Source organism: Lonchura striata, chromosome 3 (assembly GCF_050655825.1).
Source record: "Lonchura striata isolate lonStrDom1 chromosome 3, ASM5065582v1, whole genome shotgun sequence".
Classification (NCBI taxonomy): Eukaryota; Metazoa; Chordata; class Aves; order Passeriformes; family Estrildidae; genus Lonchura; species Lonchura striata.
Window position 1 is genome coordinate 35,010,157 of NC_140705.1, and position 26,761 is coordinate 35,036,917.

Consider the following 26,761-nt stretch of genomic DNA (forward strand, 5'->3'; position numbering starts at 1 on the left):
GTCTAAATAGAACTGATTCATGCTGAGGAATCAGTTCTCAACTAGCAAATGCTAAATGTGATCATTTGTCTCTTAAACACATTTCCTCACAACTTTCAAGCTATTATTTTGAAATCAGAACACATATGCAAAACTCACTTGCAAAAGCCAACAGAATACAGCACACTAGAATATTCTGAGTTCACTTTTAAATGAGACTTTATTGACCTGCAGCATTGCATACCTGCCCTTCTATCATTTCTCTCTACATCAATGCAGAATACAGGAATTCTCTCCTTTCTGTCTTTTCTTTCCAAGGAGGGATCATCAAAAAAATCAACGTATGGGATGCTGATTTTCCACGCAGCAAGGTTGCGGGGTGTATTTGGGGTGCTAACAGCCTCCTCAGGAGAATCATCTTCCATCACCATAACACCCTCTTCAATCTGTAAGGATTCAAACAGAGATCTCCAGTTCTATTTTAATTGGTACAGTCTACCTCTGCTTCAAACCAATTCCCTCCTCCTTTTCAAATTTTCCATTTGTCCCGCAACTGTGGTTCAGATAACAATATCCCATGCAGTAAATTCTACCACTGGCTCTATTCATGACTGTTTAGCATAGAAGAAAAACATTAACTCAAGGAGACATCCAAGACAAATAAGACAGGACTGTTGGCTCCTGATCTTTAGAGAGAATTCTGCATCACAGACCAACTTGACAGCAATTTCTACACTATGTTATTTATGGTCTTAAGGTCTTGTGGCAGGTTGCAGATGAAGAGCCATGCATGCAGTCTTGTGCACGCCTTACTACCCAGAATTGGAGGAAAAAGTCTTGCCTATAAAAATATCTGACACTGATAGTTTGGGAACTTCTCTGTACAAAAACAGTAAGCTCAGAAGCACAGAAACTGGGGATGTGACCTTGGCTTGTGAATGAATACAGAGAAGATAAGGCAACTTTATCAGAAGCCAGCACATGAAAACTGCAGTTAAAAAGCAGAAGTTTAACATTTTCAAATGAGAAAAGGAGAAAAAAAATTAAAGCCCAACAAAGACTTCAAGTAAAATTTAATGGCTTTACTCACAAAATCATCTCCTACATTTAAGTTATAGTTAGGCAACATAGCTCCTTCCATTGCAGAACTCTTGAATACACCTTTTATTTTGTTCCCGATTTTGCTGATTCCAAATGATTCTCCTCTCTTCTGCGTGGTCCTAGGATTATAGAAGCCACAGTTCACAACAAAAGGCACATTATTACACAGCTGCTCATTAGGCCATTGCACACCATTTGCAGATAAGAGAAACAACTCTATAAACAGGTATCCAACATATTTACAGTTCCCTTAGTTAAAATTCATTTATGGTATATCTGTTCTCTGATCAATCAGCAAAATTTCTTGATTACACTTTTTAAGAGAGACACAGGAATCCCATATGCTTAACCACGAATAAAGTCTTACAACTTACTTATCCTAGTAATCCATGACACAGAATAAACAATTAACTAGGTAAAACAACTTTGTTTTGACAGCAGAAACTATGGTATTGCTACAGACATGCACATCAAGTAGGTCATTAACTTTGTCCTCCTCCTTGTACTTGTATTTAAATATTTATCCTTGTACCAAGTGTAGATGCATTTTTAATGGAATTTTACAAGCAGATATCATTCAAGATAAATCTGGTTTTAAGCAGTAGAGACAGATAAAAGGAATGTGCAAGGAGCAAAACTGAGCATGAGAGGAAACAGATGCAACTGAGGAATCCTAGCTTGAAGAGCCAGTCTGACAGAAAGATGAAGAGTTTTTAAAGTCTTGCCATTTATGACAAAGTGTCCAAAAGCCAACAAATCAGGTATGGGAATAAGAAAAATACTTGGGCAGCAAGCACACTCCTCACTGAGAGAACATATTTTTTATTATTATTATGTCCTTACACAAGTCCTGGCACTGAAGATTATTTCTTGCACAGAAATGCTAGCAATTTTGGAAAGAAAAATATTTCTGTTGAATACAGAATCAGCCTGAGGTTCTTTATGGTGATTCACTATATACAGTTGAGAGACAAGTTAAAAATCAATACAGTAAACTTCAGAATCAAACATTCAAACCAAATTTATAGACTGCTATTAGACATACAACTAGTACTCTGAACTACAAAAAATCCTGTTTCTTTTTCCTTTAAAACAAGTAACTATTGACTCCTGGAAGGGATTAAAAAGAGAACTGCAGCAATCAGTAGGTAAAGCATTTTCATCATTCATAAAACCATGCAGACAACATCAACTGCTGACTCCAGGCACGCACGTGCATGTTACTAATAACCTTCCTGTTTACAGTCTTACACAGACTGTGTACATGACCAAAGTTGCATAAATAACCCACTGATTTTCCAAATCTTTTGCTTTTTCTATCTCATCTAATCACCAGGTCCAAAGCATACTGGCACCATCTATCTTAATTATCTCTTCTATGCAAAGGCAAGGTTGCTTGGCTGCTTGCAATCTAAATCCGTATTTGAACACTTTTACTCCATTCCTGCACAACTTCTACTACACGTTACTGTGCTGAACTGAGCTGTTACATAGGGGACCTTACCTGAATCTTGTTCAAGTGCTTCAACCGGGCTAGAAAACACAAACCTCAATCAGACAAATCTAGCTCTTCTGGAGGCTGGTATTTCAGACCTCTGGCTTAACCTTGAATGGAATTTTCATCATTCCTCTGAAAACTAGTGCAGCTCTCAAGAGTTTGACCAAAAACATTAATTTGCACAAGGTCAGTGATTTGATACGAGGACTCCAGGCTCAAAGCAGTTCTTTCCCACAGTGAGCATGCTGTAGGTGAAGGCAGCATTCACCTGTAGTGAGCTGTATGCAGCCAGGACTCAACCTGGCAGCTAGGAACCAACCCTTCCAGCCCCAACATAGAGCCCAAAGATTACACCACATGAATAAAAAGCAATCACTGAACTGGACAAGTATAAAGTGACAAACTAGGATAGGAATCTCTTCACAGGAAAAGACAAATTCAGAACAAACATCATTGAATAAGCGGGTACACAGACACTGTCCACAATATATGGAGAGAACACAGGACTGGTTTGGCAAAAATCCTTGATCATAAATCACATTAGATGACCACAGAAAAAGAAATTGTGTGGATGCTAACAAAGATGGATGGACCAACAAAAGGATGACTTGACATTTCAAAGAAATGGAGCAATAAAAAAATATATACAAAAGGTATCACAATGAAAGTCTAACAGACTCACTGGCTAAGCAGACATAGAAGAAAGACCTTGGGACTAGGTAGAAGGAAAGATGGGACTAGGATAGGGACAGGTTCAAGACTTGAAGGACCAAATATGACAGGAGGTAGCCAGCTTATAACAGAGACTAGAATATTTTTAAGATCTGGCAACAAATATATATATATATCTCCAAAACTTGGAGATATTAGAAAAATATCTCACTCCCTCTAGTGTTAATCCACATAAAGAGCATTATTAGACCATCATTCTATAGTTGCTTTCTCAGGAGGGTCCTCTGTGCAGAGTCTACAGGCTCCAACATTCCTGAAGAATGATGTGACAACAAGAGCTTGGAACACTTCGTTTTTTTCAAAAATTCCAAAAGTAACACATACCTAACATTTAAAAAATTACAGTTATTGTTTGCTCTATAAGAGGGAATTGCAGACTGAAGACTGCAGTAGTCCACTGTGGCATTCTTCAATCATGAATGGTTGCAAAATCATTTTCCCACAGGATGCCTGCCTCATTCAGTGCACTGAACAGATTCAGGTGATGAGCCAGGGCTGTGCAGCTGAAGAATGATGCTGTGAGCCTCTCTGGGTCAAGAAGGACCAGACCAGTTGTATATATCAGACAAGGCAGATATTAACATGCATTTGAAGTCATAGTACCATTTCCTTTGGCTGACTAGATTCCCTACACACAGTTAGGAGAAATGCTGAGCACATACTGCTGCACTTGAAAATCAATGAGCTGCATTTATAACTCAAGAACTCCTTATTGCTCAACAATTAAGTTATAGCTCAACATGCTGAACTGGCACATAAAATATAAAAGCATCTAATTACCTTGATTTTTAACCCAAAAAATTAAGTTGAAAAATTTCCCCTCAAGACTAGATGAGCAAACTATGTCATACTTATCCTCTGTTAAATTCTAAGGAAAAGTCCATGAGGAAAACATTGTTTTCTGAGTTTGGATACCTTGTATTTAAAGAGGCATGAATAATGAGAAACAAACCACTGGACAGCTACTAAGGCATTAACGAGTGGTCACATACTACCTTACAGCAAATTTAAAAAAAAATAGCATATGGTGTCATCAAACCTGTAACAGTCACAAGAGAAGCTGCAACTTGGGCAACTGTTGGTTTTGAGTGCTTAAAAATCATAAAATGGTTTTATTTGCAGGTGATGTTAGACAATAATCACTCCAGAGACAGTTTGCAAGACAAAACAAGCACACAAGTGGATAACAATATGACATGGAGTAAAGGAAATTTTGGAGCAGCTAGCAGTTACAAGTAAAAAAAAAAAGGTTTCAAGGTCTGGAAATATATTCAGCAAAGTGTTAATGTACAGCAAACAATTTCAAGGCAATGTAAACACATGAAATTAGTAATTAAGCAATTTCTAAACACCTGTGAAAAGGACATGGGGAACAAAGATTTTTGTGAAGAGAAATGCACCTCAGTCTGGAGAAGACATTCATGTCTTTTACAAATAAAATGAACAGTTAATTACTGTTAAAAAGGCTCTATGATGAAGTCATGAGAGATGCAGCATAACTAACACACAACATTTATTGAGTGTTAGATAGACTTACCGTAAGTCATCCAAACTCAGGCTACTTCTGCAACAACAGGCAACAAATCACCTCAGAGCCCAGCAGAAAATCAAAATAAAACCAAAACAACAAAAGAACCCGAACCAAACCAAATCTGACTGACCTATCCCAACAAAATTCAATAGGTTTTGACCATCACCATAGGTTAAAAAAAGATGTAGTACCATTAGGACTTCCTGACCTAGAATCCTAAGAAAGTGGAATGTGAACAGTATTTACTCATCTCACCATCATCACAAGCCTGGCCTTTGAATTTGAAACATCAGTTATCGAAACTTTCAGGAGATTCAGCACAAGCAACCACAAATTAATAGAGAACAATTTTCGTTCTTGGAGTTATTTGTAATGCCAAATAGCCAGCTAACTTTTCCTATTACCTATATTCAGAAGTCATGTAGGAATCAAGTTAATTTAGCCAATACAATGAAAAGGCTGTGGCCTCACTTTGTGTAATAATACATGCTTTCTCCCTCTGTCTATTAGTATAGCATATACATATATAATACAGTATAATATACATATTAAGTATAGTAAGAGCCAATATTAAAAATTAATTTTTAAAATATTTTTAGTTCACAGATTTTAAGAATTGTCACACATTTCTAACAGTCTACATAACCTGGTATATAGAACCAACGCCTCAGACATCAACCCAGTAATTCCAATCAACATGTTTAAATGAATTAACTATACTGTCACCACACAGAGGAATTTAATTCATTAGAGCTACTGAATTGTGGACAAACTAACATGGGATAAAAACATTAGATTTTGTTTTACAGAAGGATCTGATTGTAAGACATCTTACACTGCCTTTGGCTGTGTAAACTGTGAAACTGGAAATATAACCTAGCAGGTTAGAAATTATGATGACTATTACACTGTATAGAACTTTTCACAGACTTAGTTCCACGGGTTTTTCTCCTAACCACTCCCTGAAATTGTTAGTGTCTTTTCTACATGGTCCTTTAACCTAAAAAATGCTTTAATTTCACTGCTATTCTAATATTTGTCTATTTCCATTTGTGGTTATGGTATGTCAAAAATTGAGATAGATACACAGAAATCCAGAAATCTAAGAGTTCATACTACATAACAGCTTTTCTTTGTTCAGACTTTCAACACAGACTACATTTAAGTAACGTAGTAATGTATTATAAATACATAAATATGAGAGAGAGATGGAATTCTTGTTTTCTCTTCCACGCTACTCAAATTAAGTTAACAGACCTAGAACTTGAAACATCAGTTATCATAGGCCACACACATTAAATACTAGGTAAAAAACATCAGTTACAACTGATGACAACCACAGTTAGTTATCAAGTAGTCAGAATAACTTCAATGTGACTTCTTTACACTCCAGAAACCCCTGGCACTGCTTCACTATTGGCTTTGCAGTTCTCATAGCACATTATTTGTCCTATCTGTCTGCAAAAAGCTATGATTGTTCTGTAAAGTTCAAATAAGTGATTCAAACCAAAAAGTGATTCAAACCCTCTTCCTACCTTTCCACCTATATTTTCTAGAAACTGTAATTTTCTTGTCTTGCAATAAGGGAAATGTTTCAACACATCACCGGCATGCATGTTCCACTGGGATCTCATACCTACTTCTTGATCTGATTTTTTAATCAACAGTATCTATGCAATACACACACTGTATCCACACTAAAGCACATCAAAAATATGGTAAACAAAACTAATCTCTTTGCATCAAATTATTTTCAAGCAAAACTAATTCTAGAATAAGGAAGAGAGGGCAGGACAAAATATATGGAATAACATCTGGAATAATTCTGTAAGAAACCTTGATTTTTCTCCACCCCCTTGGAAGTGACTGTACACAATTCTGCAGAGGGAAATTCCAAAGCAACAGGCAAACTACTTGCAAGATAGGACCTCTGTTTCATGGAAATAATCATTGAGGCACCACTTCTGGAACACACAGTATCTTGTACTGTAAATCAGCATATATACTGAGAGTATTCAAATTGCTCTAAATGTAAACCAGATACATTTTCAGTAATGCTATGGATGCTGTTTGAGAATATGCTGCAACAGCCGCCAAACAAAATTTGTTTATTTTGTAGCCAGAGATGCATTTCAAAGACTCCAGGCAGCAACGGCCTGTAAATTCCCCCTTTCTGTTTTTAAAAGCCAAGTACCAGAGGTGACCTACATGTTTTCATATTTTAACTAGATTTAAGAAGAGTATTACAGAATACTTCCAACCCCTGACATGAACAATTTGGGGGAAGAAACCAGGGGGCAGATTTAAAGGTCTAGGTGTAGCCTAGCCATCTTCAACAGAAGCTTGAAGCGTGTTTAAGGCCATCCTACATGGAGTACTGTGTAGGAAAGGAATGCAGTTTGGGCTAGCTGCCTTCATCCCATGCCTCTTCGTTAAGAAACAGAAGTTTGCCAGCACCACTAGGGGACAGCACTACACCAAAGCTCCAGTCCTCGACCTACAGAAACTATAAAGACTACATAAAAGACGTCACCAATGGAGACATAATAAAAAAGAACAAATCGGCCCATTTTTGAAGAAGAGGAGCAGAGAAGAAAGGTATATGCCAGTAATACGAATCTCACAGTAGGCTGTGAAACAGGAGTTTACTGCCAGGTGTAATTCTAATGAAAGCAGTAAAGGTAAAATGAATCAGTGTTACTCCTCTAGAAGAGGACAAGCATTATCATTTTCCACAGTACCATGGATCTTACTTCATATCAAGAAAGAATGTCTATCCAAATTAAAGACTATCTCACTGATGTTTTCCTAGGCCATAAGAGAAATTCATTTGGGCTAGCCTACAATTCTCAGAGCCATCCAACAAAAAGTGAAACAAAAGAAATTTTGAGGCCTCAAGGTTTATCAACCCAGCCCAAGCCCACAGGGGAAGATCAACTATCCCCACCACAGGAGAGGCTCTTCTCCTCCACAGGCTGTGAGGAGCCTGAAGGAGGCCTGGACTGTAAGTATATGGCTCAGAAACAAGGCTTCTGATGCTGCATTTCTGCACTGGAGTTGAGGGAAAGAAAATACATTTGATTTAGGAGAAGTGGCAAAACCTCCCTACCATGGTAAGAGGAGATTCCCATCAAATAACCCAGCCGGTTTGACACAGGGTATGCTGTACCTATCCCTGCAACATCTGAAATCCAAGAAGACACAGCTTGGCACCACTAAAATGGTGCCAAATATACACAGTCAAATCATCACTTTATTTTCACATAATCTTATTCTCACTGCTTATTTTTTTCCCTTCCCTCTTCTCAAATGCCGAGGTCTAAATCACACACTGAATTCTTGAATGTAAAATACTTAAGGAGAGGAGATGTCTCATGTAATACTGCTTGCATCTTAAGTATGTAATTTGTTCACTTAAAAACAAAAAATAGGGCTAAAATTTAGTCAAATTAATATAAGACAACAATAAAATTCTCACAGCTTAATATTTTGATGTTTTTAATTAAAAACCAAAGAAAACCATACCTACCTGTTAAACTTTGAATTGCGGGTTGGTGACTCTGCTCCTCTTAAAAGATGTCTGAAGTACTGTAGCAGACAAATAAAGTATCAAAGAAAACACTGGATTAACTGACGTAAAGGCTACCGTGCAACAATATTGCAAAATTCAGGAAATAAGAACTGAAGGAAAAGCCAATCTGACCATAATCTAGCAGTTAGAATTTTAAACTGGAAAAGGACAGACCATACAATAATCAATACATGAGACTAGGACTACTTACTTAATCTTATGTAATCATGAGATTAAAACCACAAAGTAGAAATAAAAATTCAATTAAGCACCAAAATCCACGTCTCCTCCTTTTTACAAAACCAAGCATTTGAAGCATTATAGCTATCATGGGAGAGATGACCATCAAAACTATTTTTGAGAAAAGTTCTTTTTATTAATGCCAAGTAAGGCAAGTACCCAATCCCTGGACAAATCAACATATTCTGCTTCAAATGAATGCAAGAAGCTTAACACACAACCTGACTTATACACACAAACTTCTGAAAGGAACATGAATTCAGACTCACCCCTGTGATTAAAGTGTGTCCTGCTAGAAGGCCTTAGGCAGATAAAGTTAACCCAGTGCAGGGAATTCTTAAGGTGGCATTTAGAACCCAATCACACAACAATCTTAAATACCTTGTAAATTGCATTGAGTGATCTTCTTGAAAACAAACACCAGACTTTTAGCTGCAGGAATGCATAATGCTGATAAAACCTAAATACAACTTTTGTATCTTTAAATACCATTACATTTTTAAAAGTAAATAAAGACATTGTGTTCTACATCTATCGGGCCTATTACTTTTGCACCAAATCTGTAATCACAAAGGCAGGGTGAAGAGGATTTTGTAATAGCTGTCATATACACAAATTTTTACATCAAAAAAATAAAGTTTTCCTTTTATTCTGTGATTTTATTCATTCTGGACTAGAATTAATTTTATTTTTCTACTGAGAATGGTCCAGATCTAGAATGTCAGCTGAAGTGGAAAACGAAGCCATGTTTTTCAGTTCCACATACACATGACTGTTGTAAATAGTGTATCCTAAAAAAATGTAGTCTTGCTTTTAAGACTACTCTTCAAATCTTTCATGCTTACCTCATCACTGTGACAGAACATGGGAGTAAAAACATTCTCAAGCAGAGAAAGGACGTGCTCATAAGCTTCAAAAAGACACCGCATAGTTTGAAGTTTCACAACATCCTTATACGGACCTTCAGCAACTATTAAAAAAAAGTAAGTATGAATAGAGGGTGATATACATAAAGGCATATAAAGTTCATGTTTTCTTCTGGTCAGAGCTGGTGATTACTTTACAAGCTACTCAAAGTTTTATAAATAAAAAATAGAAATAAATTGCCAAAAAAAGTATTAAGCACAATATAGCACGGGAATAATATTTAAAAGTGGCAAAAAAAATTTGATGATATTTGGCAAAATTTGTTTTCACTTCATTACAAGATGCTGTCTAAATTCCAATGTACATTATTCCTTTTGAATTCCAACTTACTTCTTTGAATCTCTTCCACAATGAAAGGGTCAAATCTAATCTTGTCGATGCTTTCATCCAAACAGTAAGTTTTATAAATTTTCTGTACTTCGTCATGAAGAGACATCTTTTCAGTATCTGATAGCTCTGGTCTCAAAATCCGGTCATTGAATTCCTCTGAGAAATAAAGAAAAGAAGAAAACATTGCTTGATCATCTTGGCAAACAACATCTTGAAGTACTCTATAACATTTTCCTCTAAGTAACTTGCAAAACTTCAAAATTAAAAGCAACATATGACATCTCAAAATCTGAGGTAACAAGGCAGCTGCCTTTTTATTAACTATAATTCAGATCTGTTCATAAAGTTATTGCTAAAAATATTTTGCAATTAGAAGAAATTATTCCTTATCACAGTAAGGATAAATTCATGAGGTTGTCCCTGGCATATGAATGATTTTTTTCTTCCTAAATTACCCAAATGCAAATTGCAGTGCTCCATTAGAATTATTTCCATATCATCAAGTAACATCAGGACACATCTGTAATCTTACCCACAGCCAGGCAGAACTGCAGCACATGGACAGCCCCTTCCTGTTTCAGGAAGTTCATAAACCGAAATAAAAGGTCTTGCTGATCTCTGATCTCCTTTAGCTCCAGTTTCAGTACCTGAGTAGGTTAAAAATGCTGTCAGCCAACTTTAAAACTTTCAGTCAGTACATAAATAACGCAAAGAGCTGTAGAACAAAATCAGCAGGTAAAGTACAACACTTATTCAAAACAGGAAAGGGAATAAAGGTTGCCTTTGCTTACAGATGGTTTTTTATTTCTTGGCTCAGCAAATTTCTGAAGGAATGGAACCAATGATGAAGTAGGCTCAGTTGCTATCTCGGGCTGCAGAAAAAAATGCCAACTGGGTAAGAAAGCTCCTTTCATGGGTGATCAAAATGCCACTGTTTTAACTGTCAGTACTCACTGGACTATCATCAATGAAGATCAGCAGTAAATGGTTGACAGTATCCTGCAAGAAACACAACACAACAAAAAATTATTATTAAAGATATTCAACAAAATAGATTAAAATTATTTCAATACGATGTTATACCCAAGATTAAATGTGAGTATATTAATACTTTTAAAAAGGTAAAACCTGGCAATACACGTTTGAGACCTAACCTTCAATGGTCTCCTCAAGTTTTTACATGCCAGGGAATTTCTGAAGAGACTCACAAAGAAATATTCATTACCCAATGGAAGAAAGGCCTCCAAAGCATTATTACTCCAAATGCAGATCTAATGAATTAGTAATACTTCCACACTATAGTACTTTCTGTTTGCAGCCAAGTGATGCCTGCATAAGCCCTGCCAATTTGCCTAATAAAATATATGCATATATAAAAACAAGGATGGCAGTGCTGCAGCTTCAGAAACATATGCCCCTTGATTTGCAGAATTAAGGGGGGAAAAATTATTTCAATACAGCTGCAAAAAAAGGTGGTTACTTAGACTGCTATTAAGATGCACAGAGCTAGAGTTCAAGTAATTGAGCCCTTATAAAATGTAGCAATAGTAAGTTGTAGATATTTACACTAACACAGCATTCTCCCATTTGACAGGAGCTGTAATCCTTCACTGAAAAATACATGCTTAAGAGATCACACCAATACTGTTAATTCAGTCAGTTCAGTCAGTTTGTTCATATGAACAAACAAAACAGTTGGCCACAAGATTTCTTTTTCTTGTATCTAGTCAAAATGCACAGCAAGTAAGTCATTGCACGCCATTTGCTTTACCACAATATACTTAGTAGGTAAACAGTAATTTTGAATCAATTAAGATTATTCTTGTGCTCCAAAGTCTTACAGGGTCAGCTAAGAAATCCATTGAGGGAAGGAAAACTGAACCAGGGAGAATCTCTCTAATGAGAAGGGCCAGGGATCTGAAAAGAAAATAAAAGAAAGGAAATAAAAATCCAAAGTAGTACTAGATTACATAAATTTCTAAGTGAAGTTTCCAACTCTGTCATATACTACTAGAAAATATTTTAGGATTTAATAATACCATAAGCATGCTATTTTAGAGATAAAGGGGTAAGGAAGATGACTGTGAAGTTCATTCTTTCACTTTCCAAAATTATTGTACTACTACTATTGTAGTATGGAAACACTTTAAAAAACACAATTCTAAGTAATTTATATACCTGCACTCTGTTGACTTTGGGGGCAAAATATAAGGAAAAAGAAGTTCAGTAAGTTTTCTTAAGTAGTGAAGTTCATCCCTTCGGTTTCTCAAAGCAACATGCAGTTCTGGTCCATATTCTTCTAAAGCAGCTTGCTGCAAAAATTCTGCATTTTTTACTGAAAGTAAAAGACAGTGTTACAGAGTTGCTTCAGCTTCTTCTTACTGGTAAACAAAAGGCAATTGGTTTTTGTTTGAGCTAAAAAGTTAGTATTTGTAGCACAAACACAACTGCCAAAGAGATAAAATGCTGAAATTTTACAAAAGAACCTTGGCTTAGACTTTGAAGCCTAGCTATGTAAAAATAAAATCTCGCACTGAAATAAGAATTCCTTCACCAAACAATTGCAGTTTGCATGGTATCCAGAATGCTTTCTCATTTATCATTATATATAAATATATAAAAAATAATATAAACTCTTATTTACTTATTCAATTATATATATATATATATATAAACTAAATATAAGAACTCAGCATCTGGATTCTTAAAAAAATTACATCATGCAAAGTCTGCCTCTAATTGCCTTTTTCCTGACCTTCTTCGTGATCTCCATTTTTTTGGCCTAGAACAGAATTTGAAATCAACGTCAACTTTTACTCAATCCTGTAGTATCTGTTTCCTGCTTAGAACACATAAAAACAAACGTGAAGGAACATACATTTTAAACACAGGGTCAATCAAGCCAAAACCTGCAGGAGGATCTGCTACAGTACTGCCTCTTAAATTACGGTGGAATTGAAAGACTACCTCCTTATCAGATTAAAAACTATAGATATTAATTAGAAGCAACAATGTTACATTTCTTCAGATCACTTCAAAGGCAAGAACTGAGCTGCTGTAAATCACACCTAGCTGAATTAGCAATGTGGCACAGCCTCTTGCCAACACCACCACCAGGCATAGTGAGGTATGTAATATATTCCCAGCTACCCTCAAAGTTAAAGCTTATTCCCAGCATATCAGAGAAGCCTGCTGGCTTGGCCTTCACAGCCAAAACCCGTGAGTGGTATCAGCTGACAGCGGGGATGCAGCAATATATATCACCTGATAAATCTGCCCAGCTGGTGTCACTAAAAGCAGAGAGGAGGAATGCACCCTCTAGCGAGGACAGGTAATGAATTGTGGAGGTGTCTGTGCAAATAGAAATTACTAAGAGAGGTAAGAGCAACAAGAGTAGAAGAAAAGGAAATGCCCCCTAAAAGCAATCCACGTTGAAAGGATTTAGAAAATAAGGAGAAAAGACTAGGCTCAACTAGCAACCAAAGCAGGGTCTTAAAGCTGTCTCTAAACCGTGTATTGCGGTGGCTGCTTTAGCAAAGTTTACTAGAAAGTGCTACTAAAAGTCATTTTCAACTGCTACTTCACATATCTGCCCTTAGGAAATGAGTCTTTTTCTTTAAAACATTGAGGAAAACAAAATGGTTATATTTTCAATACCATACATTTAAAATACAGTTCGTTACTGCTAAAGAAAAGTGTTTCCAACTTCTTGGTAGAAATCAAAGGGAACATGAAATTTGCTGTAAAACGGCACTGCAAGATTATCTCCTATCTTGAAATTGCTGTTGTGCCATGAAAGACATCCAACATGATTACACTATGTCTCATTACTCATCTTAATCATTAACACTACTCACAGGACCAATGGCATGTATTTATGGATATCAAGCAGACATTTGGAGGGAAAGAAGAAAAGTTCACGACTCCAGTTAAAGTAAACATCTACACTTAAAAGTTGAATGAAACCACATTTAGTAGATACAGCATGGTGGAACACAGCCAGTGAAAAAAATAATAACAACAGCAAGAGTTTCCAAATATTTCTTCTGTATGCAGTTTAAATATAAGTTTTACATTAGGTTTTTGAAGATACTCTTAGCTTGGATAACAAATATGCTTCTGCTCAAAGTCTCTCCATAGCTTTTCAACATATTACAACTTCACTAATGCAGATCTGAAATCATTCTACCTATAAGAGCTATGAGGTACAGTGCACAGATGTACAAATCCTTTTATCTATAACTGCTCGTTTGGAATATAAAGGAAAAACTTCAAGAAGCATTCCTAAATGATCATGATTGTTCTGACCAGACAAAACCCATATTCCTGTCCACCCCTGTACAGATAGAGAAATTTAGTATTTTCATTGTGGGCCAATAAAAATCAAACCAGAAAATAGAAATATGTCCTGTAACTTTTTCCCTATTTGCCTTCGCAACCACCAGAAGAAAAATGCAAAAGGATCTAATTAAAAAAAAAGGTCATAAGGATAAAAATACAAAGCAATATAATCTCAAACATGCATAAAAGAATATTAATATTTGGCCTTTGAAACTGACAACCTATTACGTCTTGACATTACCTTTTTGCCTGGCTTTGGCTATTACTTCAATGTGTTTCATTGCTGCCTTGAGCATCTTCTTTGTTACAACCGTTGGAATGTCCACCTAAAGAATAATTTCAAAATCAAATCAAAACTGTTCTATTTCCTCACCCCTCGCAAATTTATTACCGACAACCATCAATCATAGTAATTTGATGATATGTTCCAGTTTGAACTATAAAATGAACCATTGAGAAATAATTCAAAATTCCCTAGGTGAGCTGACAGGGACCTCATTCTTCTGCCAAGGTATATAAAAACACATAGAACTAAATGCCACAAACAACACAGTTAACACATTTATTGTCAACTCATTCCCATTATGTTTTTTTCATTGCAATAAATATAGCAAGGCAGTGTGATTTTTGAGTCACAGTATATGAAATCCAGTTCTATGGGATGATTGGACCACCAACAAAAGGATCAAGTTAACTATGCTCTGCATGCCTTAACACTCTGTAGTCATGTCCACAAGGACTAAAACCAAAGAGAAACCTTCCTGCTCACAGGAAGAAAAAATGTCACTCTTCAGGTGATGGCAGAACCCGAAGAGAATTTGAGTTACAGAGTCAAAAGACCATTAGTGCCAAAACCATGTGATCATATGCCAAACAAAAAACGCATATGATCTATCAAGGATTGTATTAGGGTCCTGCATTTCTATTTTCTCTGGTGGCTACAAAAACTGAAGGAGAACAATTCAGGCACAAATTACTTTGGGTTGTCTTAGTCCTGCTCTAAACAGGCTCTGATCAAGGTGCTCAGGGCTGTATCCAAGCTGGTGCTGAAAACCTCCTCAGGTGAACACAGTCACCTCTTCCAGCCCCAATTATCTTGGTGGCCCTTTGGTTGAACCTGCACTACTTTCTTACAAAGAAGAGCCCAAAACTGGGTTAGTATCCTAAATGCCATCCAAAGAGTACCAAGTGAAGGCAGATAATCTCTCCTTGATTTTCTCTGCTCCTGTCACTACAGCCCAGGATGGTGTTGGTGTTTTAAGCTGCTATTGGTGGTTCATATTCAGCTCACAACCTACTATGGGCCCAGGTCTTGGCAGCAAGTACAGCTTCTCCCTGAAGCCAGTCAGTCCCCAGCCTGTACAGTTTCAAGGGATTCTTTATCACCTGCAGCAGTTTTCACAGAAACTCATCTAGAAGGTGATTTACATGTTGCATACTCTTTATTTTAAACAAGAGACACCTCAGAGATGCAAAAATATACACCTGTGAATGTTCAAAATCTAAGAATTCTGAACAAGTTTCTTTCCTAATGGAGGAATCCCTCAATACAGGATCTTGCCAGACAAGTTAAGAGACAAAGCAATTGCAAAGGCCACCAGAGCTGAGAGAAAAGCTGGTGGCTTTTATTCAATTGTACAAGGAGAATATTACATATTCCTGCACACTCCCCTATAATATTTTAAGTGTGCAGCTATGACCTGACCTGGCCAGCCCCAACAAGCCAGTACAATTGACTGGAGCTGCCTAAAAGTAAGGTCAGCTCCTGTTTACAAGCACAAAAGGACAGGCTTCTGCTTTTCAATGTAAAATCCTGTCTTCTGTGCCTCACATTCCAACAGTAATTTCTAGAAATTAAGAATTTCCTATGGCTTATAAGGAGAGGACAGAATTTCTTCCTGCAGAGGTAACTCAAAGAGCACAGCTAAGGAAATTGTTATCAACACTGCAGTAGACACCGTGAACTTTTGTCAAAAACTTAAATCAAATGCAGGGTTATCTACACCACACTGTACAAAGGCGTGGTATAACCCTTGCCTTTCCCTTCAAAATCTATAACCAATCCAGAAATGGCCACAGCAAAAAAAATCCAGATTTGAAGTATTTCAGCATACATTTAAGAGCTGACTGGCCTGTAGTGCTTTTAACTTCATTCAACAACCATGCTTTGACCTAGGCAGCTTTGAACAGAAAACAAAAGCATTCTTTTCATTAAAGCAATTTGCAATTTTCAGTCTCAACTCAAAAGTAGACTATTCTTTGGCAAAAAAAAATAAAGATTTCATCTAAAAAAAATGAAAAAATGACCTGTGTTTTCTTATACAATTCTTCCTCAATTTAAACATTTTATCTCTATTAGCTAGAACTATTGCTTTCAAGCATTTAATAATAAATCCATAACAGAGTACAGCTGGCTTGGCAAAGGTATACAACTATTTTATTTTTCAACTGACGATGATGAATTTCTCAACATATGTAATTCTGTGATTAACTTTATTTTGTATGGTTCCCCTGACAGTGCTTAATACTGACACGTGTCTTTGTTGCACATATTGCCTACCCAGAGAGCTGAAGATACTACATTTAAATCCTCACTGTCAAAGGCAGAGATGGTAAATTAACACTCTACTTCAAGATGCTGTAACTCACTTGAGATATCCCAATCGATGCCTTATTACATGATCAATACAGGAGACACGGTCACTTTCTGAGTCAACAATGGATCCATGAACAATGCAACTAACACCAGCAAGTATTACAACCCCAAATTAAATGTTAAGACCTTGGTCTAGATTTTCACTTTGAAGATTTACTCCTTTCAAATCTCCATACAATGTCTGTGCTACATGGATTTCCTAATCTTCCCCCGTATTCATTTTAAAAAGCAACATGTCTGATTTAGAGACAATAAAGAAATCTGGATTTGATATGTAAGAAGGAGAGAATCACACTGTTAATAAGTCATTACAGGGTACATGTACAACTTGTAGCTCAGGAAATATTGCTGTAAGTAAGGAGGGGGAAAAAAGACACATATTTATGGTAGTGGCTCCAACAGAGAGGCCAGCACTAATTCTGGAAATTGAGTTAGCAACCCTTTCTGCTTACAACAGCCAAAAAGTTACAAGCAGTTCCTGTGAAACAAGCTTGAAACTCTTCACCAGGAAATAGTTGTGCTGTCAAAAAGAGAGCACATACAAAAAAAGTAAATGCTAATAGATTAAGCACATCAAATGAAAAGTATGTGCCAATAGATTAAACACAACAAATAAAAACTTCTAATCTTTAGAACTCAAAATGCTCCTGAAGAATTGCACTAATGTAAGAACCACATCTGTTTTAATTCTTACCTGGTCACCTGATGACAGTCTAGTTTTTATAGACAATGTAAGGGCCTTGTTTGCATTTTAAGAAGATAAGCAAGCAGAAGCTAGAACACAGCTCACCATTTTCTAGTAGGTCTTTTTCAGTAATTCTCAAAATGGTTTCCACTTGAATTAAATCACCAAAAGACAGCTAAAAGGTCACAAGATTTTAATAATGCCTTGCACTGGTGTAATAAATATATCCATTTGCAAGAACTGAGGAAAGGTTTGAGTCACAAGGGACCTTCAGAGACCACTTATTCCAACCCCCAGCCACAGCAGGGACATCCTCCACCACAACAGGCTGCTCAAAGCCATATCCGACACAATGCTGAACACTTCCAATGATGAACCTTCAGAGATGGTTTACAACTATGAAGGGGATAAGCTCCAAAATGATGGGGTAGATACCAAAAAGAAGTAACTCAGATGGTTAGAAACAACCTACACTGTAAGGCTGACTTCAGAATCACAATTTAAAAAAAAAAGTAACTAAGAACTCACAAGAGATGAATATCAATTAATTCCAATGGAAAACCAACACTAATAAGTCACCTTACCTTGTGAATTCTCCGAACTAAGACAGATGCAAAAAAACGTAGCGTCCCTCTCAGTTCATCCACTGAGGACTCATCATCAGTAATATTTCTGCAGTGTTTCAAACCATGGCATATGAGAAAACAGAATAAAATAAATCTCTCTTAATCCAACCACAATACATTTGGCACTATTAAAAGCATAATAATAACAATGTTCAACAGTGATACTTCAGCTGGAATGAACTGAAATGAAAGTTACCAGAAAGTCAGCAGTCTTCTGTCTGAGGAAAATACACTGCATTCTCACAAGTTCTGTGCATACAACGGCTTAAGAAAAACATCAGGAAATTGCAATGATATACCAACTCCTGCTGTCATATACTATCTGCATGATTTTGACTGAGTAAAATCTAACCTAGTTTCTACATATGGAAACACATCCAAACTCAATGGTGTAAAGGAAATTGAAATTATTTAAAGTGGCTTCTGCTTGGAAGCAAGAACTTAAATAGATTTCCAAATCGCTACGTCAAAATATCATCCAAACTTTTAACCTGGCTTGACAGTTTCCATCCACTGCAATAAAATATGTGCAGTGAAAACTCATGGTAAAAATAATTAAACGTGATTCAGGAAGAAAAATACCTAACTCCATGACTTTTTTGGAAAACTGAATGATAACAGGAAATACACTAAGTCTTAGATGAAGAAACTGCAACGAAACTGAGTGCAAAAAGATCATAATACCAGCATTCCACAAAATGCAAGCAAAAACCAAAAATCTATCTGTTATTAATATGAACTTTAGAGCATGACTAATATATTGGTAAAACTGAATTATAATAGTTGAATAATGACATAATAAAGGAAGTTGCATTAGTTTTAACTAATGATCATATGCAAGAGCCATCACACTTTTTGGTGAAAAATGAGTGTAGTAAGTAGAAATATTACTTGTGTTATAAGAGAACCCTACAAGCAAGAACAGGACATTTAAAAATAGTTTTAAAAATTATGCATAAAATATTTTACATTATTCAGCATTCAAATTTTAAAGCATTTTTAGCCTGGGTTATAGAACATTCAAAGGCATGTTGATGATGAACAATCAGGTACATATACCAGAGATACCAGTGACCTGAGAGTCAAAGTATGCAACTAATTGCATGGAAAAAAAAAAAAAAAAAAAAAAAACACCTCAAAGAAAGCAGCCTGGCACAAGAATCACAACCATCCTCCAAGAGCTAATCAAATGCAGATAAGAACACTGTAGGGGAAAGTTTGGTTTAAGATCAGCAACTGACATTTTATAAGCAATATGGTTAGAAAATACCCACACTGTCAAAGGGATTAGGATTGCCAAGGGATTAGCAAACAAACTGTATTACGGTATTACTAGCATGTGACAGACAAGAAGATATATGAAGTAATTTGGACCAAGAAGTTGTTATTTTATTGACAGTTGGATAACCAGTATCTTGGCTAACTCAACTTGGACACGACTTTATGCCACATACTCTCGCAACAGATTTGCAAAGACATTCTTTTAATCACCAGCAGACTGAAGACTGGCAAAAGAAACATCATGAACCTGTAAAATGTCAAATCTACAGTGACTCAGGGGAAAGTCCAAATAACCCTCTTGGAAACATTTTAAAAGCTGGCTGTGTTTTCCCAGAACTTTAAGACTATTAATTGTAAACAGTTACAAAGTCTAATGTCTCAGAGATACACCCAACTGCTATTGCATGCAAAGCCTTACTGGATTCACTGATAAATGTAAATCATATACAAATAACAAAGTGATATTTTTCCTCTCTGTGTCAATTATTCTTACAAAACTTGGCTAACTCCCTTCAAAAAGATGTAGAAAATAAGTCACAAGCTAATAAAAATGTAAAGCTATGGTTTGTAACTCAACAAAAATTCAGATCTTTTCATGCCTTACTTGCATTTTAAAAGAACTTGCATTTAAAATAGAAGCAGCTCCATATATGAAAACATGGTGTTTAGTCACCACCAAAGAAAAATGTTTTCATAACAATGTATTACAAAAAAATGTAGTAATTACTGAATTCTGTCCTAATCTGAGAGAACTGGAGTTGCAGTACCATGAATGACCAAAAAATATTTAGTAAGCACAGAGTGAGCCATTTAAAATAACACTGGTATAAGCAAGATATTATACATGTATAATATCTTATATATGTACAGCATAAGCAAACTACTTAGATCCATGTTTTGTAGCTCTACAAACTTGGGATTACTTACAACTATGCTCTATTCTTCTCACAAAGTTGAAAAAAAAGATCTTAATATAACCAGCATAAATACTTTAAAAAAATAAAAACCAAAAATGCACACAGGTATAATGACCTATTGCAGTAGAGTTCACTGGATTTTAAGCACTAACCCTCATTCCCCTAAAGTGGTCTGAATTTAGGACCTGCTTAAATTTTAAGCTGCTAATAAAAAAATTAGAAATTCTTACTCAGTTTATTAATGAAACAAACATAAACCAGCTTTTATATGCTTATAGCATTTCTATTCCTAAGCAAAAAATCCATTATTTTATCTTGCAGCACACCCTGTAAACATTATACTTCCCTGGCTTCTCACTGAGATACATCCTGGTAACAGTAATGTCCAAGACAGCATCAGTTGGCATAGCATATAAAACAAAAAACAAGTTAAAAAAAAAAAAAGGTATCTTCTGTGCAAAATCCATTTACATGAAAGGCAGAGCAGCTAGCCCAAGGATTTATGCCCAAAGTTTTCTTTGCAAAGGAATGTAGCCACTTTTTAGCAGCCTCTCTGTCAGGTATGAATTGCCTGCTGGTGCTCACCCAGCCACACTGCTAAATAAGGACAGCATGGATGCAAAGGCTCTGGGAAGAATTAACCTGAGTGAGGTTCATTTGCTCAGAAAACAAACATGTCCTGGATGCATGAATCCTCACTGCCAGGGGATGTGAGCTTTGCCAACAGTGCAGGTACAGCTAGAGAGGGGAAAGTCAGAGCTGACATGCTCTACAACCAGCTCTCAAACCATGGCACACACAGTTCAGGTCTCCCTGCAGAACCCCTGCTGGAAACACCTGAATGTCTAGACTAAATAGGATCAGCTCTGACATTACTACTGTTAAACTGAAACCAGTAAGCCTTTCAGGACCGAGACGTTTCCTGTAGAATTGCTTCACTGAACTCCCAGTATTTCAGGTTCACTGAAAGCTCGTTAAATTTCTTCAGCATGGTGTGAATTTACGGAACTAGTTCAAAATCCGGAGGTGCAGCCATGCAGAACTTAGGGCAGGAACACCTACACTGCTCACCAATGGGCAGGGTGGAGCAGAAGGTAGGCTGGCTGGCTTCATACAAAGTGTATTTCACACTGCATTTCTAACTGTACATTATATATATAGGGAATTATTATCCCCACCAGATGATGTATTCCAGACTTCCACTGCCTTGGCTGTCAAAGAGATAAGTTAATTGGTGGAAGCCAAGTTTTCTTGTCAGTCCATAATAAAGACATTAAAGACACCTTCCACCAGCCAAGAAAAAACTGTTTTCCAATCATGCATTTGTTACTTTATCAACAACCCAATAGAATATGCTCTAGTTTTCTGTATTTGAAAGTTTAAAACCTTGAGATTTCCAACTTGCATTCACAACACGTGGTGCTAAAGCTCCCTCTGCTGTTTGCATTAGCAGTGAAGTTTTACACTTCAGCATATTCAACACACAAAGTTAAAGGTAGAACATGGAAGTATTGTCTAAAATCAAAAACCCAAGAGGCAAAGAAGTCTGAACAGTAAATTTTGGGTCCCAGAGACAGAAAAAAATCCAAACAACACAGAGTAAAAATAAAAGAAAGCATAATTTTTTAGGACCATTTGAACTTTTTGTTCCATGAAAAAGTCAAATTCAATAATTAAGGCAAGATGTTGTTTTAACACATTAATACCAGCATTATCAGTTAGAAAAATTTTAATGTCTTCTTACAAAGTACTACAAAGCACTAACTAATACATAAAAGTACAAGAAAGAAAACACAAAAGAAAAACAAAACCACACAGAAAAAATAATCAGCCATAATATTTTCTTTATTCACTATTTAATAGTTATTTGCACAGTACTATTCTATTCAGCACAAAATAATCACCGACAGTCTTAAATGTAGGAAATTTATAAGATGATCTCCAAGAAGTTGGCCATAGATATTCTAAATATCTTTTCTTTAAAACCCTGCAAAGTTTTTTTTTTTTTTTTTTTTTTTTTAAGCAATGTGATAAATCAGTATGCTTCTAATCTGGAAGTAAATTTCAGAGGTAGTGACGGGTTGAATTTTTACAAATATTTTCATCAATGTGTATTTAGTTCCAAGTAAGAGTTATCACAAAATGAACATATAAAAATAGACAATATAGAAGTGTTTTTAGGATGAAATCTAAATTTCAGAACCACCTCTATTTTAACTATATTATTAAAAAAATCTGTTCTACTCTGCTAGGAGACAATAAAACAATTATTTCTAGCACTCAAAAGTATGTTTTATCTTTCCCTAAGGAAACAGAAATGTTTATTTTCAGATGTCAACTTCTTAAACAGGTGACAAATATTTATGATATTAAAAATAGTAACATTTAGGTAAAGCTCATACCTGTACCATGGATAAATAAAGTTTTCCAGCACCAACTCAAGCACCTGTGCAGAACAAAGACAAACAACCACGTTACAAAATAAACAGTTTACTACAAATCCCTGTTAGAAAGTTAACATCACAAACACCCTCCAAGACTCATAGGACATAATTTATACATGATAAAACATAAAAATGTCTAAGTTGTGACCCTGTTGCTAGATCAACCATTTTGCATTGTAATCAATACTTTCGGCAAATAACAAGTGATGGTTTCATCAGGTATCAACAAGAAATCTGCCACAACTACTATCAGTAACATGAAGCACAGTGCCATGGCCACTACCAGGCAAATGCTACAAAAAATGTAATCTTACCTTAAACAGCCCATCCCTAGATTTTCAGATCAGAACCTGTTCTTTTCTGATGCAGCATGGAGCATCCCATAGACACAGTTACAAACTACACTTACACACACCTCCATCCTTTTTCACCCAAACCTCCACCTTCAAGGTGGGACAGTCATTCCTGTATGCTCACTACTCTCAAAGAAAGCAAAAGAACAGTCATAAATAGCAATTCCTATGAAAGCCAGCCGTAACAAGGAAGGAGACAAAAGGATGAAGTTTTCTTAAGATTCCTCTTTCTTCACTATAGCCCCAAGATATCACCCACACTACCTTCTCCCACTGCAACCTATCCCTTAATTTGAATCAGTGTTTTAGAGATCAGTTTATCCAAAACAGCATCAATGCTGATGAGGAGAGTAAGAGAGAATATATGTGTTGCTATGTGAGGCTGCTCACCACATTCTGCTGAACGAAAGGTTTTCCAAAGCCACTGTGTACAAATAAAAAAGTGAAGCCTGTTAGAAAGGAAAGCTGAATGTAACAGCTGATACACAAGTGTCATTCATGAGAGTAAGTGCTATTCTTCCTACAAGTTCTGCTGCTACACTCATTTACACAGTATGCACTGCAAGAATTCAAGACATACTAAATTTATACTATCTTTAGGGTATTACATGCTTCTGCTTCTCTCATGATTATAAAAGCATACTCAACAAAAAACACACATAGCCTTTTTAATTCTTCTCAACCCTTCAGAGGTGAGCAACTCATGAATACTCTTTTTCTGTCTTCACTAGTAAGAATATCACCTACTTAGACTGGATAAGCTACTTTCTCTTTTCCAGCTGTTCCACTTCAGTGATTTTCTTCCCCTCTCTCTGAAGAGATGTTTTGCAGCTTGGGATAACATTAGATGTCTGTGTTATGGACCACACAAAGTCATCAGTGTCTTTTCTCCTACCCTTATGTGCTACAGTAGTAATAGATCTCAAAACTGTAATACCATCATGTGCTAATGATGGATGGGTAAGCTAAATGTTTTATCATGTTGTCCTGTGTCATCCCCACCTCCCATCTCATATTTCTATTTATAAGCAGGGTGGAAGGGTGAAGGAAATGACAACAGATGCTTCAATTCCCAGTCTAGAATAGACTAAGAAATCCCAGAGAACCTTCTATGAAAGTTAATCTTCAGACAATAGAAAGGAGTCCTCATCCAGCTCCAGTCAGCAATCACAAGCCATTGGCCTTAAAAGCAGTATATTAGACTACTTAAACCAATTTCCTTGATAGCTTCCATAGCACTACATGTGCCACCAATTTACTCCACAGAAATTTCAGTCTCGCAAGTATTGTGACACTATTTTTCTTCATGCAGAGTTCCTAACAAAATAAACCTCTTTCAAGGTTCAAAGTGCACTCTTCAGAAGTGCCTTACAGAACTTGCAAAAAAAATCCATCTGTCTATTAAAGGAGCCCTTTACCTTCTTCCTCCACTTTTCCTCTGTGCCTCCCCATCAGGAGCAACAGCAGCAGAGCATCTTCTGTTTGGAGTGGAAAGTGCACTTGCAGAGCCTTCAAGCATGGAACAGTACATTCAAAGGGATACAATGAACTCCTCTTGAAACAGCTTTTTCATTTATGACTACTTTTGAACTGAGAGCCTGTCTATCAAGCCTTCCATAAATGTGCCACTACAAATTCAGTTCATCAGATGCTAACGTAACTTTTTGGCCTTCACTTTCTCTGTAGTCCTATAGAGGCCTCTGAAGGCACTAGTAGAATTGTTTCCAACACGGAGAGATCTGATCCTTACTGCTGCCTCAGCAAAACATGCTTCTGAGATTCATCTTCTCATGGTTATTAAATAAGCAAGGAAAGTAAAAAAAGGTGCAAGACCTGATGACCCTTCCCACTCAAAAGTGGAAGACAAAGACTCCTTCAGATTCATCCCATGTTGTAGTAACCGAGTGCCAGCTGAACCATTTTGCAGACTTGCCAGTGTTTCTCTTCCACAGCCACACTGTAAGAGCAAGCTTTATTGTACTGCTTCCACAGAACACTGCAATCTCACTAGGCAAAGACACAGAGACAGCATGCACAGAGACAGACAACTAACTCAAAATGCACTTTTCACTGGAGTCCACTTATCGTTGGTCAAGATATCAGAAGGCGAGACAAGTTTTGCTAGGACTCAGGTTACCTATATGACCCTAATAAAAAATGTGTGGACACAGAAAGCAGCCCCTACTTGCAAATTAATTAAACACATGGCATGGCAGAGGCAGTTAAGTATGATGCTCCATTCCACTAAGATGCTGTACAGAAGTTAAAGCAGAGCTACTGTGCAAAATCATCCCTACTGCAAAAATCAAAGCACTCCAGAAGTAATAAGCCATTGACTGGCACTAACTGGATTTCAAGGCATGCAGTCCATACTGTTTTTCCAACCCTATCAGCATTCCAGGCTGTGTCAGTGCGATTCTGCTGGACAGAAAAAAAATTGCCACATCATCCACTGCATTTTCATGAAGCACTGGGGAAGCAGGACATGTGTACCCACTTCCATTCTACCAACAACGAAAATATAATTCAGGCTCAATTGCTCACACTTCACACATGCCAATGAAGTAGATGGAACACCACAAAAAATGACAGCTAATGATAAGCCATTTCCTTGTCTGTAAAGTATTATTCTCCAGTTTTAAATACAAATTATGAGTAATTTAATTTAAAATCTACCTATTTTTTCAAGCATTTTGCAAAATGTCTGGTTTTACTATGTGTGGGCAGCTTGAAACTGGAAAGAGATTACAACTGTAAAGCCAAATGCAGCAGGTAGCAATATAAGCAGCAGCTGAATTAAAAAAAAAAAAAAAAAGATAAATTCTTTTCTAGCATGCACTGCAACACTGCAAGCTAGTCAGTCTTTGCTGCCGAGATGAACTTTTTGGGGACTGCCACACAACTGACCCCAATTGTCAGAAGGAGGAACTGTAGAGACGAGTGATGACTGAATCAGTAGCAGATCAGAACTACCAGGCCCAATTAGAACAGAAAGGAGCAATGATTTGGTACATAAACCACAATAACAATTATAAAGCCTCAAAAGACAGCACAACTTGACAGCTGAGGCCACTTCCTGGGGCTAGAACAAGCCATTGCAATATTAAAGCATACACTCCATTGTGTTACTGCAAGATTTCAGGACTTGCAAAGAGCGCACACCAGCAATAACTGATTTCTTGTCATGCATTTGTCTATTTCTTGCTTTTAGAAAACAAAAAATTATAGTCTTTTAATTATAGTATTTTAATTTAATCAAGAACCCGAGATGAATTTAAAAAGTGAGATCAAAAGACAGCAGCACCTTGATCCAGTGAGACTTTTTTTTCAGCATGCTGACAGAGAGTAGCTGAGCAGCTTTCTACAGACTTGACTTGTAACTGTCTCTCACATAGCAAAAATGAGATTGTAGAGAAAAAGATGAATTCATTAACAGAACAAGAGGATTAAATTCTCCTTTATACAATCTGTAGCACCTGGATTATACACAATGTAAAACTGACCAACTGATATAATGTCCTAATTCAAAAAGAAAGAAAACATTGAAGA

At 36.5% G+C, this 26,761-nt stretch overlaps 1 protein-coding gene across 6 annotated transcripts in view; it reads right to left on the reverse strand.

Moving 5' to 3' along the window:
- SNX14 (sorting nexin 14) overlaps positions 1–26,761 on the reverse strand; it is a 45,622-nt gene that overhangs the window by 14,693 nt on the left and 4,168 nt on the right. For 4 of the 6 annotated variants that reach the window (XM_085574799.1, XM_021545895.4, XM_021545886.4 and 1 more), the window contains 14 exons: positions 22,818–22,861; positions 18,176–18,263; positions 14,492–14,576; positions 12,088–12,244; positions 11,751–11,826; positions 10,864–10,908; positions 10,701–10,781; positions 10,442–10,556; positions 9,910–10,065; positions 9,498–9,622; positions 8,371–8,429; positions 4,848–4,874; positions 1,070–1,199; positions 224–425 (listed from right to left, as the gene is read on the reverse strand). In XM_085574799.1, coding sequence (XP_085430925.1) covers positions 224–425; positions 1,070–1,199; positions 4,848–4,874; positions 8,371–8,429; positions 9,498–9,622; positions 9,910–10,065; positions 10,442–10,556; positions 10,701–10,781; positions 10,864–10,908; positions 11,751–11,826; positions 12,088–12,244; positions 14,492–14,576; positions 18,176–18,263; positions 22,818–22,861 — 1,390 coding nt within the window. The remainder of the gene's footprint in view (positions 1–223; positions 426–1,069; positions 1,200–4,847; positions 4,875–8,370; positions 8,430–9,497; positions 9,623–9,909; positions 10,066–10,441; positions 10,557–10,700; positions 10,782–10,863; positions 10,909–11,750; positions 11,827–12,087; positions 12,245–14,491; positions 14,577–18,175; positions 18,264–22,817; positions 22,862–26,761) is intronic. The other 2 variants (XM_021545924.4, XM_021545915.4) reach the window with 1 other exon arrangement.